The sequence below is a fragment of the Coenobita brevimanus genome, chromosome 70, assembly GCF_032717465.1.
Source record: "Coenobita brevimanus isolate Jiangsu-jjx chromosome 70, ASM3271746v2, whole genome shotgun sequence".
Lineage (NCBI taxonomy): Eukaryota > Metazoa > Arthropoda > Malacostraca > Decapoda > Coenobitidae > Coenobita > Coenobita brevimanus.
Window position 1 is genome coordinate 53,483,494 of NC_137023.1, and position 19,508 is coordinate 53,503,001.

At 40.0% G+C, this 19,508-nt stretch overlaps 1 protein-coding gene across 1 annotated transcript in view; it reads right to left on the reverse strand.

Annotated features, from left to right (window-relative positions):
- Positions 1-19,508, reverse strand: part of LOC145406449 (uncharacterized) — a 137,817-nt gene that overhangs the window by 5,721 nt on the left and 112,588 nt on the right. Inside the window, exon 5 of the mRNA XM_080277605.1 lies at positions 17,898-18,801. Coding sequence (XP_080133731.1) covers positions 17,898-18,801 — 904 coding nt within the window. The remainder of the gene's footprint in view (positions 1-17,897; positions 18,802-19,508) is intronic.

Here is a 19,508-nt window from a genome sequence, read left to right on the forward strand (position 1 = left end):
AACTCACAACCAACTCCTGACAGTATTCTCTCCAACCCCCCCTCTGTCTCCACGATCATCACGTTGATTTAGCAGTGATCACACGACGTCTTGCCAGTAGTTTAACAAAATACTGATACAGACAATCTTGCAATTTCTACGACGAACCAACGAACTACAAGCATCTACAATCAACTACAAGTAACAACTCCACGAGCCGTCTGTATAATCTTCTTCACGCACCTACAAGTAGTGACAGTCTTCATCCCACAACGAGTAAATCACAAGAAAAAAGGACCGCGAATGCATCAAGAAAGAAAAACAAAACAAACAAACGAAGAGTGAGACACGACTCACAACTCACAACCATCTGACCTCACCCTCCTTTCTCTCCTACCTCCACCCAACCTCCACTGCTGACGCAGGAGTGAAGAGGTCAAGACAACGAAGCAAATACCAAGCCCATATTCACAACTCATCTTACTCATCTTCACTCAAGTTACTCATCGCTACTCATTTACTCACCACAGCTACCGGTGTTGGAAGTCGACATCACCATACGTGTGCTGAGACGACGCCAAGCCGTGTGTCTGACACCCCACAACACGTCAATCAACCCGTGAAGAACAACGTTACCACCACGTGCAACACCACTCACATCATTTCCACCATGGTAACAAATTAGTGAGTTACATAGTTACTTCATTTATACAATACACAGTGATAGACAAAAAACTTCTGCACAAACATATAAAACGTGCTGTATAGTTACAACTTAAATACATATACCTACTTCAATTATCTACATAATTCAATCATTAAATACTTGCACCAACAATAAATATTCTACACTGTATATATTCATTCATTTATTACAGCATTTATTTACTACCAACGAGTGTTACCATTTATACCTACATAAAATACGTGTTGCATACATACAGCTATACGTTATTACATCTACAAAGTAATAAATAAAATATACCATCACAGTTACTCAGTGAGCGATTAAAAGAACTGTATTAAACATTTATTAATTAAAGCTACCTTGTGGAAACAGATAAATTAAATTACAAGGAAAACCAGAAAAAAAAAAAAAAAGGCCAACACAAATGACGTTAGCAAGAATGAACATCTTCAACACAATCGTGAAGACAATGATTTCCACACAGTGCTGACACATATATTGCTCACGTTAGGTACAAGTGAAGAACAAGTCAGTGTATATAGTTAATACTGTATATAGTGTATATATATTTTTTATATGAAATAAAATATGGGGCTATGTAATATCATTTTCAGTAATATCTGTGCAATATAGACTAAACCTTAAAAAAAGGTCCCAAGGGAATTAACCAGCAATTATGCAACCATGAACAACACAGAAAAAACATAGACAAACGAAGAAAAACAAACTATAGAAAATCAATACATACAAAAAAAGAAAAAAAGAAAAAAAAAGAAATAGAGTAAGATCTCATAACAAACAAATGAAAATAAGTCTAAGTGTTACTACAAATGCCAAATTACCACATAAACTACAAACAAAAAGCAAATTGTTGTCTCCACAAGCAAGTGGCTTGGCACATCATCACATAAACTCCTTCTATAAATGAAACAAAAAGCAAATTGTCTCCACAAACTAGTGGCATGGCACATCATCGACCGCAGCATGACCGGATTCAATGTCAGGACTGCAGTTATTACAATTATGTAACTACAAACGATATGTAACAATTATGTAACGACAAACGATTGCATTATATTACACTTCCTACAATTATGTAATGACAAACAATATGTAACAATTATGTAACAGTTGCATTAACAAGATGTAACTTTTATGTAACTTTAACTGCAATTATAAGGTCAACACAATTATGTGACAATTGCATTAACAAAATGTAACTACAATTATAAGGCCAACACAATTATGTAACAGTTGCATTAACAAAATGTAACTACAATTATAAGGCCAACACAATTATGCATTACCACAATATTATGTAACAATTCACAATGTTACAATTATGTATTACCACAATGTTACTACAATATTATAAGTCATACAATTATACCACAATTCTGTATTACCAGAATCATCTTACAAGTTAGGTGAAATATTAGACATTACTAAAGGGATAACTCAATATGTAATGTAATAACCTAGCAGTATTACCATTGCACAATTATATACGTATGTCTGTTATACATACACATCTTACAAAATATCATACAACAACCATTGCATTTATTCAAATATGTATACGACTTGTCTAAAATGTAAAATTTCTAGATCATTGCAACTTACTATGAATGTTATATGTATACAATATTATAATCAATATTATGTACTAATAGATCAGCATATGTCAATGATGATTGCTGTCGGAGGACCTTCAGCGGCGTGGCCAAGCAATGTTAGGACTCCATATTATAATTACAAATCATAATAGATAGATACATAAATAGACAGATAGACAGAGCTCCAGGCAAGCCTGGGAAAGGGAAATGATTTTGCAAGTCAACTGAGGAAATGTTGACAATACACATGAAGTAGCAAGGCAGGAGATGATACAGGTAGTGTGTCAGCGAGATAGCATACGAACAAAGCCTAGTGACCATACACACATACTCACACACAGGTTTCTAGAACTTTCCAACCACAGTGTAACACACGTGACACGACCCCTGCTACACCAGAATTTAGGAAGCAGAGCTCAGAAGGAGACAGGCCATAGAACCGACCCCTGCTACACCAGAATTTAGGAAGCAGAGCTCAGAAGGAGACAGGCCATAGAACCGTCAGGTAGTAGGGAGAAGGGCTTAGCAACATGGAAGAGAGAGAGAGAGAGAGCGAGACAGGGAGGTAGCTAATGGGACTCTACTTTATACTTCACTCGTGTGTGAGAGACTTTGTTAATATTTCCAAGACAAATAAAAATAGTCCCATACTATTCTTTACCTCTCCTATCATTGCATGACAAATGGGGACGAAGATTATCTACTTACAGAAGTACTCAAGTATAACAACCGCTTGTCCACAAGTCAAATATATATATAACTAAACAACAAAACTCCACTACAAGAACCTACAAAGTTATTGTGACATGTGTGTGTTCTGAATACATTGTAAGTTCGTGACCACAACTCAGGCACAATACTTGATTTCCCAGTGATGTGATAAGAATCCTGACCTATATGGAATTATCTTTTACTAATAACGAAAATAATCTACTAAACGTTTGTCTGAGTGCACTGCCCAGCTTCAGTTTGATACAAGGGAAAGGACACTTTGATATCGGCACTTTAAGTATTCTAATGGGAAGCACTTATTATTTACTGTATTGATTAAGTATGTCAGTGACATCTTTCTGGCCCACAGGACGTCCCAGTGCAGTTAACTGCCCTATGCTCTGTCCTGCTCCTCTGTATCATATTTACAGCTATTCTGGCAAGACTCAGGTACGCGGTCGATTAGATCCATATCCCATACAACTCAGATACACCCCAGACGCACTTCAGACACACCATCAATATCCCCATCCCTCAACACACGCCTCATGAGGATTGGGTTACCTTGTACAGAAAGGCACGGCCAGTGTGAGTGACAGAGTGAGCGAGTGAGTGACAAAGTTAAGACACACACACAGACTGAGTTCCCATCCTATGGGTGAGGCTACAGCATTTTTATGAGATGAGATGGTGCAATATCCATAGTACTAAATGAACTGTAAATACATACTGTATTTTGCATTTTCCTTGATGCTCTCGGTCAACTTGTGCAAAGCTGATATGGGTGGCCAGCTGTATTATACTTGTATATGTTCAAGCCATTTTATTGGTTTATCTTTTGACGAGTCCTGGAGGGTAACTAATCCGTAGAGTGAACAACGCCACTTAGTAACGGTACAGAGTTAAATTAAAACCTCAAGATAGTAAACTTGCAAACCGGGGGCACGTAGCGTTTTCACTGGTTCACATCAGTGTTGCTACTCACTGCCAGGGAGCAGGTGAAAACAGTGGGTGGCACTATCCGCATTTTACGTTAACCTGGCTGAGATTTTCATGAAGCTGAGTGGCAGAAAAGAATAATGATACGGTTCTAAATTCTTTCCAACGCACTTCTTCATGACTAGCATCATGTTTAAGTGTTAATCTATTGTTAGAACTCAGGATTCAAGATGGAAAGACCGCTATTGTAGGCCGAGTTAGAGTAAAGAGTGTAGTCAAGGACAGAGGGTCGTATTGTAAGTGGGCTTTGGAGATGTCATAACATGTCTTCAGTGGCAATGTATTCTGCACGTTACACCTCAGTATCTCTTGCACGTTGTAGATTCTGGTATGGGGATGTTATAAAGACATAAATACCAAACGAGACGATAGCAAAGTGTAATATACTACAGAAATCGCCAAGGAACTGATGCTACGGTGTGCCACCCAGAACATAGCCTTGAGTCAGACATAAATTATTTTTTTTATTCTAGTGCCTAGCGTTATTTATAACTCCCGTATTGGATATTGCAAAAGAAGTTGTATTAGGAAAAGAAGATTTAGGTTTATGTCAATCAACCGCATGAGGGTAATCAAGGCAGACAAATAGTTTTTGTTGTGCCTGCCTTCTAGAACACGATCCGCAATAGTCGTTTTACATTAAGGTAACCAATTATCCTTGCTAATGAACAAAGGCAAATGGGGAAGAAACTGATTAACATTGCCTCAATCTACTTTTCGACATTACGTCTCGTGCGACTGCAAAAAATCTTGAATTCCTCAAATGGAAATATTGATACTAATACAGTATTGTTAGAGTTATTACTGTTGTGTTCATGTACTACTTCCTTCTGGCTAACGGCTGTATTCCAGGTGACACAGGAAGCCTCGTAACATCTTAGCTATTTGTTTTTCATATTACATCATAAGATTATCTTGTAAGTCGCTTCAATCTCGACATAGATTTCATCAGTAACATGGATGAGGATTCTGTGGCGTCATGTGCAGTGTAAATCGGTAAGGAAGAAATGCTATGAAATTTCCAATGTCAGTTCGAATACGATCCCATGGTTCACTGTTGCGGGTGCTAGTCGACAACCTGTAGTCCGACTGCAGGATGATGATACCGTATAGTGTATGAATTCTTGGCCAGCGTCAGTTAAAGTTTGTAATTCAACATAGTCCTTTCCTATATTACACTTTGATCAGCCAAAACAAAGAACGTTAAGAGAAGGGGAAAGAAGCCTTAGATTAATGCCTGATGAGTAAATGAGCTTGCTCACAAGAGACGATTATCTTTCTGGCTATGTTTCACTCTCACCCGAGAAAAAGAAACTCAATAATCGGATCTGTTATTTTTCAGGTCCCCGGCTGTCCTTTTGGTTGAACAAGAACAAGGGATAATTAAACCCTATTCAAGAGTCTGATCGGCCAAAGAGTCAACACCACTAAGAGAGAAATAAAACATATTCCCTTGAACTATTAGTAATCTTGTTATCAGGGAAACTTGATATTTCCAAAAATGCTTTCTCAGAGACAGTGCAGTCACGTCACAATCGTCTCACCTTATCCAAAACTGAGATCAGTGACTCCGAAGTTAGTGGACATAACTGAACTAGATACAAATATGGGTTTGAGCCTGTAGACACTGATCTCAGACTCGCATATAATGTATTCTGACACCAACTGTCTGATCGTGTAGGTTGTCAGAACACTGGAAGAATATCCCGTTCATTAGGCCCACATTATGGACATTCAGTCAGTCGCCTTAACCGTGTCCTATTTGATGGTGAGATACGGCTTGCCCAGAACGTTGTCCAGTGAAACAGAGTATTCTTCAGTTTTTATCTTGACCTATACGATCAGACAAAGTGCGCCAGAATATGTCCAATTCCTGCACTGTGAACAGACCTTAGGTCAAGAAGTCGTAAGGGTATGATAGATGGGTAAATCCAGGAGACTGAGCGAACCTGATTTTTCTACCAGCGAAACTAACATTGCCTGCTTTAACCTAACCCAACCCTGCCCATCGCAACCAAATGCAGCCCAACCCATGTTCACACTACTATAGCTGACATAACCTAATTGAACCTAACTTACCATCGCGAGAGTACCGACCTCAAATTTCTTTTGCATTTCCGCGGTTCCGATATAATGATATTGGATCTTACCGCGTTTGATTCCTCCTGAGTAGTTTAGCATTATCTCTCTTTTTAGCACACATTCGAGAAGGAGTAAGGAACTGCTGACCGGGACCTTGATAATTCTGTACTGTAAGAAGTGTAAGCCACAGTAGTGTCGCACAATGATAACTCTTATTATATTTACCAAAAACTTTAATGAGTAAATATACTGTTTATTTTAAGCAGGAGAAATGCCTTCCCGATTCACAACCCCTTTTCCCTGGTTGTTCTCTCTCTCTCTCTCTCTCTCTCTCTCTAAGAATTTGATGTCGTCAATTATTATTCTCTTCAAGTCGGAAGATTTTGCGCAGATCTCTTTTGAGACTTTCAGGACATATATCAAGAAAGGAGGAAGGCTCCGCAACATTTCTCCTATAGAGCAGGAGACAGATGGCTGCTTGCGTCAAACGTCATGAGGTTGTAACATCCCCATTCTACCATGAACCAGATGTGCTGGTAATCCTCGCTGTAATTCCTATCCACTACCTTTTATGACACTCATGGAGAAAGTGGGCGTAATCCATTTTGTAACGTTATCTTTTTAAAACAACGCTCAGCACTGGTTGAGGTGGCGGCCTTGTCATACCCTGTATTAAGTATTTTACCGCATAACCCAAGAAGTTAGTGGTAAACCATAAAGCTCGGTGATCATTCATGTTCACCCCTGTGGTTTTATGCCAACTCACATTTTGCTAATTCCGTATATATTGCTATGACTTCGTTGGCTGTCATAATTTTTTCTTACTCTCGGCAACGTTCTGCTCCTAAATATCAGCTTACAATTACTCATTTAGGTCAATCACGACAAAGGTTTACTGCATATATATATATATATATATATATATATATATATATATATATATATATATATATATATATATATATCAAACAGTAATGCATCACTGAGGTCCACTATGCTAACGTGTACACTGTTGCAGCATATTCGGTTATTCTTCACCACCTACATTTTACAGCATAGGAAACAGTGGCTAGCGTATGAAAACTGAGATAAAGAGATGAGTATGTAGACAGAATAGTTACTGAGTATTATAATGAGTGGCATACAATCCTTAATGTCTCAGCAACAGATATAAAACTGGATCAGTCACGGACATAAAAAAAAAAAAAAAAAAAAAAAACTTTCATTATAATAAACAGAGACAGAGCGCATACCTCCGCTGACGAAAATGAAATTTATGAATTAATGCAGTAATTCTTTTCTACGAGATGAATTCTTTTATGGTCTTAGTTTATTAATTCTACGATGTTTGTCTTCCCTATTACACAGTGTCAGAGAGAACATACCTCAGCCGATGTCAATACAATTTAAGATTTACTCTTGCATTCGGATCCAGATCTACCTCAAAATCTAATAAACTCTTCCCTGATCCACAGCCCACTTATCCACCAGACTTCATTACTCCAATTACAGCTCTTTAAGGTATACATAAACAGGCAAAAAGACTGGAGCGGGTGAATACACAACTTCCTTCCACCTTCGTTGGAGGAGGTAACTAAGCAGCCAGCAGTGACATCCAGACACAGTAATGTGATCTTCGGAGTCCAATAAACTTTCGGAGTGTTACGTAATAGTTTTGTACGTGTTCAATTTAAGGTGGGTCACTGTTAATCCCCATACTAAGACGACGTTTTCATCTTACTCCGCAACCATCAAGTGATTTTATGCACATCATAGAGGATCCCAAATGGTGAAGGGGATCAAGGCTAATTTCAACCTTTCCCCTTAGAAAGTCTCTCGTGAACTGGATAAAACTGCTTAGAAATAGACAAAATAAGCTAGTAAAAATAGGTAATCGCAGGGAACGGTATCCATATTTCTCTGACTGGGGTGTAAGGAAGGGATGGCTGGGTATGACAGACTGAACTAAGATCCACACAGTACGATAATTTTTCCTTTCGTGTCTAAGATTTGTTCTGGCTTGAAAAATAAGAAAGATGGGAATTTTCTTGGTTTTCTTCGTTCTAGAATAACTTGCTATAATTTTCCTCGCGCAACTTAATTTTTTTGTTGTTGTTGGAATAATAAGAAAGATGGGAAATTTCTGAACACTTCATTCTAGGATAACTTAAAGTAATTTCGTGTAATTAAGATTTCTTTTTATTTTATTTGGGGGGGTCGAAAGAATAATAAACAATGAAAGATTCTGCAGACTACTCTCCTGATCCTAAATAACCTCTCGATAAATACTCTTCTCGTTACCAATATTTATTTGTTTATGTATTTATTTATTGACTGATTATTATTTATTCATTAATCGACAAAATAACGATAGACAGGTGAGGACTCTGTGTTCTCCTTTCCTTGCTACACATACATCTCTCAGTTACGACAGGGAGTTGATGTTAAGTTAGTGTCTGAAACAGCGTCAAGAGCTGGGCTCCCTTGTGGCCAGGTGTATCGCTACGTCCTACATACACATTCCTGGTGTGTGTGTGTGTGTGTGTGTGTGTGTGTGTGTGTGTGTGTGTGTGTGTGTACAACTTTGCCCTCAGCAAACTGATGTATACATGTGCCCCTGTTGTGTGTACGTCTAAGTATGCATGTGCTGGCTGGAGTGCGTACAGGTGGTGCCCCTCCCGTCGATAATAATAGAAGCGTTCCGAGACTAGACCAATGAATTACCCAACACTGGAGTGGCAGCAGGTTAGGGCGGCGTTTACAAGATCTTTTTTACATATAGTTTTAATATGTTCATGTAATATACACCGTCTTGTATCCTGATCAGCCTGCAGCGTGTAAACAACTTGGCCTCATAGGCCGTACACAGGTGTGTGCAAGGGGTTCCCAACCATTTTTCTGTCCACTGTCATATTTCCTTAACCTGTCCGAGCCCAATACGCAAAAAAAGAACTAATGTTTCCCTAGCTGATGGTTAATTTCTTATAACACATGAACTGTGAATTATGATTGTATTCTGCAATCAAGAATAAGGAAAGGAGAAAACAAGCCCCTAATATTCTACAGACATTTATAAACTTCCGAAAGTGATTCGAAACAATAATACTGAAATCCACATCGCGAAAAGCAGTCGTCAGTGATAAGTCCAACTTTTGTCAGGTGCTTCAGATATTATCGTTAAAACCAGGAGAGTTACGATCACCTAAGTGATTTAAGGTTTGAGTATATTACCCTTAATTCTTGGATTACAAAATAAGAAGAATTCTGCTAATTAATAGTAGTAGATATATCCTGCAATGCACGTATGAATGTTGTACTGTTCCTTTGGACGTTGAAGCAGAATTTACCCTCATACTTTCTGTTCATCATAAAAGGTGGCTGATAAAGACTGGAGTGGAGGACTGAATACCCCGCTTGTTTTTCTTGGAATAGGGGCGTGGCAATCTCACCTCCCAGTACTTGTTTTGCAAACAAAGCTGCCTCGCTCCTACCACGAAACAGGAAAGGGAAGATTATTACTGGGTCTTCCTAATTCTGTTGATTCTGTTCGCAAAACTAATGAAGAGCTTAGGTATCGATTTTCTCATCCCGTATAAACATGGTAAATTGGGTTGGTATTATGATAATGATGATGATGATGAAACAGATTTTTCCCTCTGTTACTCCAGAGAAGTCCTAAGTATCCCACCAGGAATAATTTACCCTTAGTGGTGAGCTCTGGTAAAAAACAGAAGTATTAAGAGGGAGAATGCGAAATATAAGACAGAGAACATGATGGACTGTCAGAGTGGAAACAAGATGAGGGAGGCTGTGAGATGAAGTGTCAATGAGTTCTAAGAAAGAGACGTTGTGGCGCATAATTTTGTTCCAGCTGTTTTATGTGAAATATTATATTGGGCGTCTGACAATAAGGAAGTGAAGAGTATTGATGTTCATTGAGATACATTTTTTCCCTGAGTTTATGAGGTTGTATTCAGTCTCTTTACATTTCTTTCATTTTCATGAAGGCATTGAGTATTACGTGAAGGACGGAACTACATTTCTGCTTAAAATTAAATATAGCTACAAGAGACCAGTTTAGGAGATATCAAAGAGAAAAACTTATTTTCATGCTGTAGGTGATGTAGCCTACTCCTTGCTTTCAGAAGAGGGAAATGGGCCACTCTCGTAACTGGAATTCTTAGTTGTGGTTGCACAGTACTGGATTAGCCTTAATTACGAGTAAGAATATTCTCCTGGGTTAATAGTCAAATCAGCTCTCCAGTCTGACTACACTTGGCCATAACCCAAACAGAAAAGGGGTTAGAGACATTTATTAAGTTAGAGTAAGAGCGCTGTAGTGACTTCTGTTGCTTCTGAAACTGTCTATTATTACGGAGTGAGATAGTGGGTGTGATGTGCTAGAAGAGAGTTAAAGTGAGCTTGATATTAGAATGAATTATATAAGCAGGACAGCCATTGTGCAGTGTAAGCTGATTAACTTAGATTCTAACACCTTCTTGGCGTTATAATTTACAACCCGTACCTTAACATTCTCTTGCATGTTGTTCAAGTTTTTGAATATCGTTATAAATTGCTTTCATGGCACGTAAGAGAACACTACAATTCAGTACTGAAAATATTAGGATGGGGACCTGAGGAACGTCGTACTCCGACGTGATTATACCTTATATTTCGACCCTGTATTAAGATCCAATATGACGGACCTATAATACGTCCCTTTATTGCGACCCTATATTACAAACCTGTACTACTACCCTACATTAGAGCCCTTTACTATGACCCTGTATGACAAGCCTTTTTTGCGCTCCTGTATATTAAGCCCTTTATTACAATGTGATATTTTGGCCCTATAATAAGATTTTATATTACGACTCTATAAGACCCTTTATTACGACCCAGTATTATGAACCTACACGATTCTGTATTGCCGCTCTATATCAAGACCTGTTATGACCCTCTACGATCCTATATTACGGCCCTATAATACGACCCTCAATTACGACTTTATACGACCCTATAATACTGTCCTATATCACAGTCATATATTACCACCCTATACGAACCTATATTACGCCTATATTTCTGGCCTATGTAACGACACTATATTGCAGCTCTATATCATGACCCTATATTGCAAGCCTATATTACGACCATATATTAAGACCCCATATGACCTGATATTAAGACCCTATACGACCCTATACCAAGAACATGAATTACGACCAAGAATTACATTCCTATACTACCACTGTACGTTACTACCTTTATTACGTTCCTTTGTTACATCCCTTTCTTACAACCCCATAGGAATGTTGTGAATAAAACTTTTGAATGTAGGGAAAGGCACTTAAAGTATTTGGACTTGGCAGAGTCAGTGTGTCTTCTTGGATTTGAGGGTTGGTTTGGGCTGGGCAGAGGAAGGTGTGTGTCGGTATGAGGCTGGTTAATGAGGGCGAATTGAAAAAGAAGTCAGTATGAGAAGTGACTGGAGGAAGGGATTGGCAAGGTAACTAGTGGTGATAGTTTGTGTGTGTGTGTGTGTGTGTGTGTGTGTGTGTGTGTGTGTGTGTGTGTGTGTGTGTATCTCTATCTGTCTATTTGTCTGTCTATCTGTCTATCTATTTACTGTCTGTATATCTCTATCTATCTATCTATTTTTCTGTCAATCTGTCTATCTGTCTATCTATCTGTATGTATATATATGCAGAGAGAGAGAGAGAGAGAGAGAGAGAGAGAGAGAGAATTTGCTAAAACACTCAGATAGGCTAATTACAAGCTATTCTAACCCTTTGAATTGCTTAAGGATCTCAATCTCGGTACGGTAGTATTATTAAAACTGAAGGCTTGAAGGTGTACACAGTATCTAAATCTGTGATGGTCAGTTTTCAAATACCTGGGAGGAGTGAACATTGTTTGACTGCATTCCACGTGACAAAACGCAGTTATCAGTGAGGCAGAAGTCAGTATTATCTTTCTGTCCCGTGTTTACAAATGACGTACCGGTATAATGCTTATCCCTCTTTGTAATCGTCTGTTTTAATCCCTCATTCCTATTAGTTCTTGCTATCTCCAGACGACTTTCTTCAGCTTAGGACAGACTCTTCAATGTGGCAGGATCTGATATTGCCTTCTTAAAAACTTTCTCAAGTAGGGGGCTCTCCCGAACTAAAAAAAAGAAAAAAAAAAGTTTGGGGATATCACGAACAGAATTGAAAAATACGCCATCGGACTGAAGGGTTTAATAATATATCTTTTACTCACAAGGATGCTGTGAGCGGAATTGTGGATGCTCTTTTAAAAATTCTGATAATCTAGCCTGAAAAAGACTCATAGATAATCATACGTTAACTGGACAGAAGCTGATCGTATACTCAATTATTGTGCCGTTTTTAGTCATCAACACCAATTATAATTCCTCACTTTTTTGTTACACTGAAAACCCCTTTAATTTCTCGAACATTATCGAAAACGCAAATCATCGTACAAAAAGTCATAACTAATTCCAGTCCATTATAATTAATGAAACGGAGGTGCACATCTTTTAGTGAACATAAGCAGTTAGTTTGTAACTTTATAGACCTTGTGATTACAACAAGACCAATTATACCATTAATTGGGACCAAGGCCTGTATTTTCGACGGCAAAAAAGGCTCTCCAATATCTCTCCCTTGCAAATTTTTTTTCTTTAGGTCACATATTCCTGTATACTAACTTACAATCTGTTTCGCTGTTTTAAAGGTATAAATTACGGGAAAGGGGATATCAACGCGTAATATACAAATAAACAGCTAAGGATGAGGTGCTACAAAGCCTCCAAAGCTGACGAGAATTCGGGTCCGGAGGTCAGTGCATTGACAGAGCACTGCATGACTAGGATATCAGACGAAGACCCGGGATGAGGATGACATTGCTTTAACATTTTCTCAGACAATAGCTGTACTTGAGGCTTTTATTTTGGCTGCTGGTAGAAATTTGAAGCTTGCAGAGGGAAGACAAGTAACAGTATTAGTATTACGATCAGTGAACTCCTGCAATCTGAATACGACAGAAAATTACAGGGGCATCTGATATAACGTGGTACATGCATGTCGTATAATTTAGTTGTTTTCAGTGACGGTTCCATTACAGCCCGTGACTCTGCCTTCACTTCTTGCTGTAACCCTTCATTCAACCCATACATCATAGAGCTATATATATAATGATAGAATAATTCCGGCGTCTGTTATACCTCCAACCTCCATTTACATCAATGTGTGTGTGTGTGTGTGTGTGTGTGTGTGTGTGTGTGATTACGAGCGAGTGAGCGCAGCAAGCGAAGCGAGCAAGCGCAGCGAAGGAATGTTTATGTTCAGCTGAGAAATGAGCGGCCCGACACGATCCGACCCGGTCCGACACGACACGGCCCGACCGCGATGGTTTTCAGAGGCAAATAACTTTGCTACTATGTGAGACAGAGAAGAAATTCTTTCAGCAAGTAGCAGACACATTTAATTAATTTTGTTTTTAGCTATATATTTACTCGAGACCAAAGAAACCCCTTGGAATTCCAGCTTTCCAGTGGAATGTACCGAGGGCTTCAATTGACATGCTGCACTATGTAATCGAATTTAAAAAGATTTCGTGTTGTAACACTACATTTTCTTGCATGAATTCGAACAATGATATATCGGATATTACGCTCATAATCTTACATGAAGGTTTTTTTTCTATGTTTAGGGGGTGAAACCAGCAAGGGTATTTTCCTCATTTCAGGGATTTATCATTCGATCAATAGCCAACGTTTACCGACGCAGTTCGTTGACACTGCAAGTCGGGAGCAGAGAACTGAACATTGGATGTGTGATAATTGCTACGGTGCCTCGCTATGTGCATATCCAGAGAGAAACGCGCGCGCGCGCGAGCGAGCGAGAGAGAGAGAGAGAGAGAGAGAGAGAGAGAGAGAGAGAGAACATGAGAAAGTAAACATTTTAGCTCAAAGATTCTTCTCTTACTGTTCAACTGTTTCACCAGAAATGAAAGTTTACACCAAGATGAAATTATGATGATAGGCGTATGTAAAAACGCTCTCTCGCTCGTCACGCGGTCACTTTACTGGTAGAATAAAGGACAATCAGAAGAGTTTTCTTCGTCAGAAAGTAGATAAAGATGCTGGTAAAAAGGTTCCGCGATCGAGCACTCTGTTGATTAGTCTATGTTTGTTCTTTTTCTAGACTCTTTCCACCTCATATGTAAGTGGGAAACACGGTGATGATGATGATGATGATGATGATGATGATGATGATGATGATGATGATGATGATGATGATCACATCGAGGCAGAACAGATGATGCAGATCCCGGGAGGAGGTGACCAAGAGAAGAACCGTATTACGTAAGGTGGGAGGGTGGGGTACAGCTGGGAAGGCATGTGGGGAGAGAGAGAGAGAGAGAGAGAGAGAGAGGACGTCGAAGAAGAGGGGATGATGCAGGGGGGCTGGATTTTGACTTGGCACTTCCTTCCAAGTGAATTACTACGCTTCGTGCACTTTAAACCTTTCACTACCAAAGGTCTTTCCTGACTGAATAAGAAAAAAAAAAAAAATGGGATGGCATGAATAGAGTCATCATGATGCATTGGAGGTTAATACTTCGAACCTCGTCAGTGCGAGGAAACTTTGTGTGTTGAAAAAACCGTCTGGAGGTAGCAAGCTTGAATGATAAAAGATGTCGTGATACTGAAGAGGTGAAGAGGTTTATGGAGATTGTCAAATTCCTTCACCATGAGGGATCTTCTCTAAGCTGAATAGAATCGTCTCAAAGTAGGAAGAACGAAACTAATAAAAAAATAGTCTTGAAGGAATTAATATACATTTCTTACATAACATTACGTTTAATTAGTGATATATTTTCATTTCCTTGTTCCTGGATCATGTCTCAGCCCATCTCTGAGCTAGAATTTAGGACTGATATGATGATGATAAGGATGATGATGATGATGATGATGATGACACTGCATAAACTGCATAATAAGGAAATAAGTTTAAAATGCCAGGAAGATATTCTAGTGAGTCTCCAAAGTCCATTCATTTCGGCTTTGCATCCACCCATCCATGCACCCACCATATCCACTTCTCCTTCCGTCCATCCATTCATTTACCATTCCAATCATCTATCCACACATCCATCTACTAACTTGTGTATCCATCCAGCCATCATTTCAGTCCATCTACCATATCTCTTCATCCATTCTTTAAATCATCCCTATGGTAATCCATCTAACCACGACCATATGTATGTTCTTATACAGTTCATACGGATTTACCCTTCTACTCTCTCTCTCTCTCTCTCTCTCTCTCTCTCTCTCTCTCTCACCGACCTGACAAGCGTAAGACGATAATAGTGCCAGATGAAACGTAAACAGTGTCGCAGGTCGCCATTAACGAGAACTGAGCAGTATTATAACAACTGTTCTTTTCTAATAAAATTTAGTATGCTTAGAGAGAAATTAATGCCATCTACCAGAGCACATCGTATTAATACTGTTCTTGCTATATCCTCACTTTTTAAATTAAACTTCAGGTAGACTTTTCGAACTAGAGGTGTTAGATACAGCTTTGATGAACATAACATTTACACCTCAAGACGGTTTCCCATCGATGAATAAAACTGTCTGTACTCGTAGCAAGAAGGATGAACTAAAGGGCTGCGGGGTGGACAGGCACGGGTTCTGTATTGCGTCGATGCCAGAGTCTGTGTTTATGATGTTGACTATAATCTGTTTACCTTCATTTAAGGGAACTGGGCAACTCCAACAGCTCCAATACTAAAGTCGTGGTTGTATGACATTCGATGAGCTTTAGTTAAGGGGTGGGGATAGTCTCCTTAATTAGATCTTATATCAGCCCTTCAGTCTGACTACACTACGAATCTTCAGTAAGTTAGACTAAGCGTGCTATGGTTTAGGAAAGGTGGAGGAGACGTGATCTGCTTACCTTAATTTCATCTACTCGAGGACGTGGTTTTGATACTTTTCTTGTTACGCTCAGACGACTTTTAATTCTCATGGGAGATTTTTCGCACTGGAAGGGTTAGATACGATTCTTATTCATCTCTTTCACACTCAGCGTGGTCTCTCAAGTGGAATAAAATAGTAACTAGACAAATAACAAACTGAAAACTGAACGGGTTAATGCAGATCGTTTGAACTGGGCACCTGGGAAAAATATTTATATTCAAGAAACTACTGACTATGTACACCCCAACTAAAACTACACGAACACCTGGCCATGATGGACAAAATGAATAGAGTATAGCTTGTTATCTGGGAATGGCTGATATGCCTGTTTGTGGAATGACCCATTTTGAAACCACTGCATTTGTACATGATGCTTTAATTATTACTGACACAGATACACAAGTGGAAAGCTGTATCCAGACTCTTTGGTCGTATATCTAATAATATATGGTTCTTACAACATCCGGATACTTCTTGGTGAGAGCGTACGGTACAATAGAGTTGGAGGCGATGAAAAATTGGTACAAAATATATATATATATATATATATATATATATATATATATATATATATTAGATGTTAGAGACAGCAAGTGTACTTTATAATGAGTGCAGTTTGAGCAAGAGGAGAGTCGTGCTCTGTTTCATTTCCCTTAAATGCTGGAGACCACCAACAGAGTGTCCAGAAAAATACGATGTTCTTGGAATATTTAGAAGCAAGAAGACTATCAACACTGTGACTTGAAATGCACACTAAGGTAGCTGTTGTTCGTATACTTTTCGGTGTTAGAGTAAGTGTGTGTGTGTGTGTGTGTGTGTGTGAGTGTGCTGAGCACAAGTTGGGCAGGGGCAGTGTTTTGGCCTATTTACTCTAAATGCAGGAGGACAATCAACGGTGTGTTCAAAGTCTGTGCTCTCATAACTGTTATTCGTGTGCTTTCTTTGCTGAAGAAGTTTGTGTTTCTGGATGGTGAGAGTAGCTTGGGTAGGAGAGTCCAGCGTGTTGGCTTTTAAAGTATGAGAATTATTGACTGATTGCTCCCCTAAAAAAAAAGAATATGTACTGTAATAGGTATTGTTTGCATATTTTTCGATCTTTGAGTGTTTTGGTGTATAAGGTGGTGAGTACAGTTTCGGCAGAGGTAGAGTGTTGCCCTGTTTACCTTCCGCACGAGGGCACGCGCACGCACTGTGATTAGATTTGGGGTCCGGCCCCCGAATTTATGTCAGCTTTTTCAGTGCTGTACTCTTAAAGGTCCAAGATAATAGATAATTTGGCAAGTTTGCATAATCAGCATAATTCAAGCTCAGGAGAGCGATACTGTCCGTCACGCCAGCAACCTGCCGTATATAGCTCTCCTTAATCAGTGGTCTTGAATCTGACGCTCTACAGGTTCTTATTTTTTTGCCTCCTTGTAATAGGCGTCTGCATATTTCAAGCGTTTGATAGCTGTGTTTATGTCTAGATAAATGTCAACGTTTTAAAAAGACTACGTAAAATAGATTTCTGCAGCAACCCCACGGCTTCCCCCCACCCCCTCTGCCTTCCCTCCTGTAAGTGGGATAGCATGCCGTTATGGTGGCTTTGAAGGCGTAGTGATGGTGGAAATCCTCATCAGGGGAAATCTACGACTACTTCATGTTACCTTGACGAGAGAATAATGACTAAGACCATTCAAAGGCACAGTAAATATCTAGTTCATGCGACAAATATGACACCTGAGCAGTCAACAATGCAACCTTACCCACCACCGCCACCATCAACCCCAACAGGATGCAGTCTCGCCCTCGCCGTTGCAACAACAAGACAATAAGGGTACAACACCTGGATCTGAGAGTGATGATCTGATAGTTCTAATACCTCCTTTGCCCTCCTGCGTCAGTTCCGGGTTGGTGTAGGATGTGATCAGGTCCTTCGAAGGGGGTACGTTGAACGGAGACGAGGAAAACCACTCAGGCTCTCTACTTTCATCAACAATGTTTTCTTGCTGTGGAGGGAAATCCTGGAAGTGCCCGTCCTGGGGGTTCTGGCTGATGATGGAGTGGCGAGGAAAACCCGGGAAAGACTGCTGTCCGCTGAGAATATCCGAGACTCTGGACTGGTCAGGGTAGTCTGGATGGTTGTCGACGCTGCTGAAGATGTCCTCTTTCCCGAGGCTGGCTGGCAGCTGCCCCTCATTGAACAAGTTTTTCAGCAACGGTTCTTGCTCTGGCAGCAACGGAGGATACTGACCAGGTGCCAAGATGCCGCCGACGGGTAGTGTCTCGCGTCCGTCATCATTGTCTTCCACAAACTGGGTAGGCTGGCCTGGGAATTCATCGGGGAAGTGTCTGTTGCTGCTCAAGTCGTCGTCCACACTCGGTTGGTTCAGGAGATAGCGAAAAGGCTCCTCTTCATTCTTGCGATCCACTACTCCAGAACTGTCGTAGTTTTTGTGATCCCCGAGGGGTAACTGAACCTGAATATCGGGTTGACTTGGGGAGTCGAGGTTGGGAAAGAGATTATTATCGCTGACGTAGTCGTCGTCGTAGCTCTTGTGATCCCAGAGCGGCAGCTGAACAGGAATGTCAGGTTGGCTTGTGGAGTCGAGGTTTGGAAAGAGATCAGCGACATATTCGTGGTGATTTGCGTCCTGGCCTCCGAATGACTTACCTGTAGCCGCTTCGTCCCAGGTCACCTGCTCCTCTAGGTTGGTCTGGTCGTGGAAGGGGGAGTGCCCCGGCATCATCTGTGGAAGAAGAGAGAATTTAGGAGTCATTCTAGCACCTCTCCCTTACTAGGTTATCTCTGTATCTGGTACGTTTATGTACTATGATTGGGTATGTAATCTATGTTGTTATCTAAAAACATAAGTAGTATGAAAGACAAGGTAAAGGTGTAGTATGCAAGAGAATCACTAAGGCAGACCCGCTAAAAAGCCTCCTTAATCAACATGGATACAGCCTTGGGTGTTAATCTGACTGGAGGAATTCCAAGAGTCACGGTATCCTGGACTGCATCCTAGTCATTCATCTCAAGCAGGACCTCTTCCCCCTCCCCCCTTTACAAACAGGCATGTGAACTTACTCCCTCATAGTCTGGCCTCCTTAACATTAACTTAAGAAACAGATCCGGGATGTTAACAAGGCGTGGATTCATAAGTGTCAAGAAGGAATGCAGGTGCATCTTGGGCTCCCCTCCACGATTATAGTATTAGAGGAAATAACAGTGCAAAAACCAGCATTTACCCCTGCAAATAATTAAGCATGGAAATCAAACAGTCCCGTCCAACACCACGCTCACTGCAGTTCCTTGTTCTAATTTCTCACACCTCACGGCCTACTTCCTGCACCTGGCTGCTATTTTCTTGCCTGTTGCATTTGACTTATCTTTGCTCCACTTCCCTTAATTACATATTATCCTTACATGCAGAGACGTAGGCAGTTTTTCTCTATT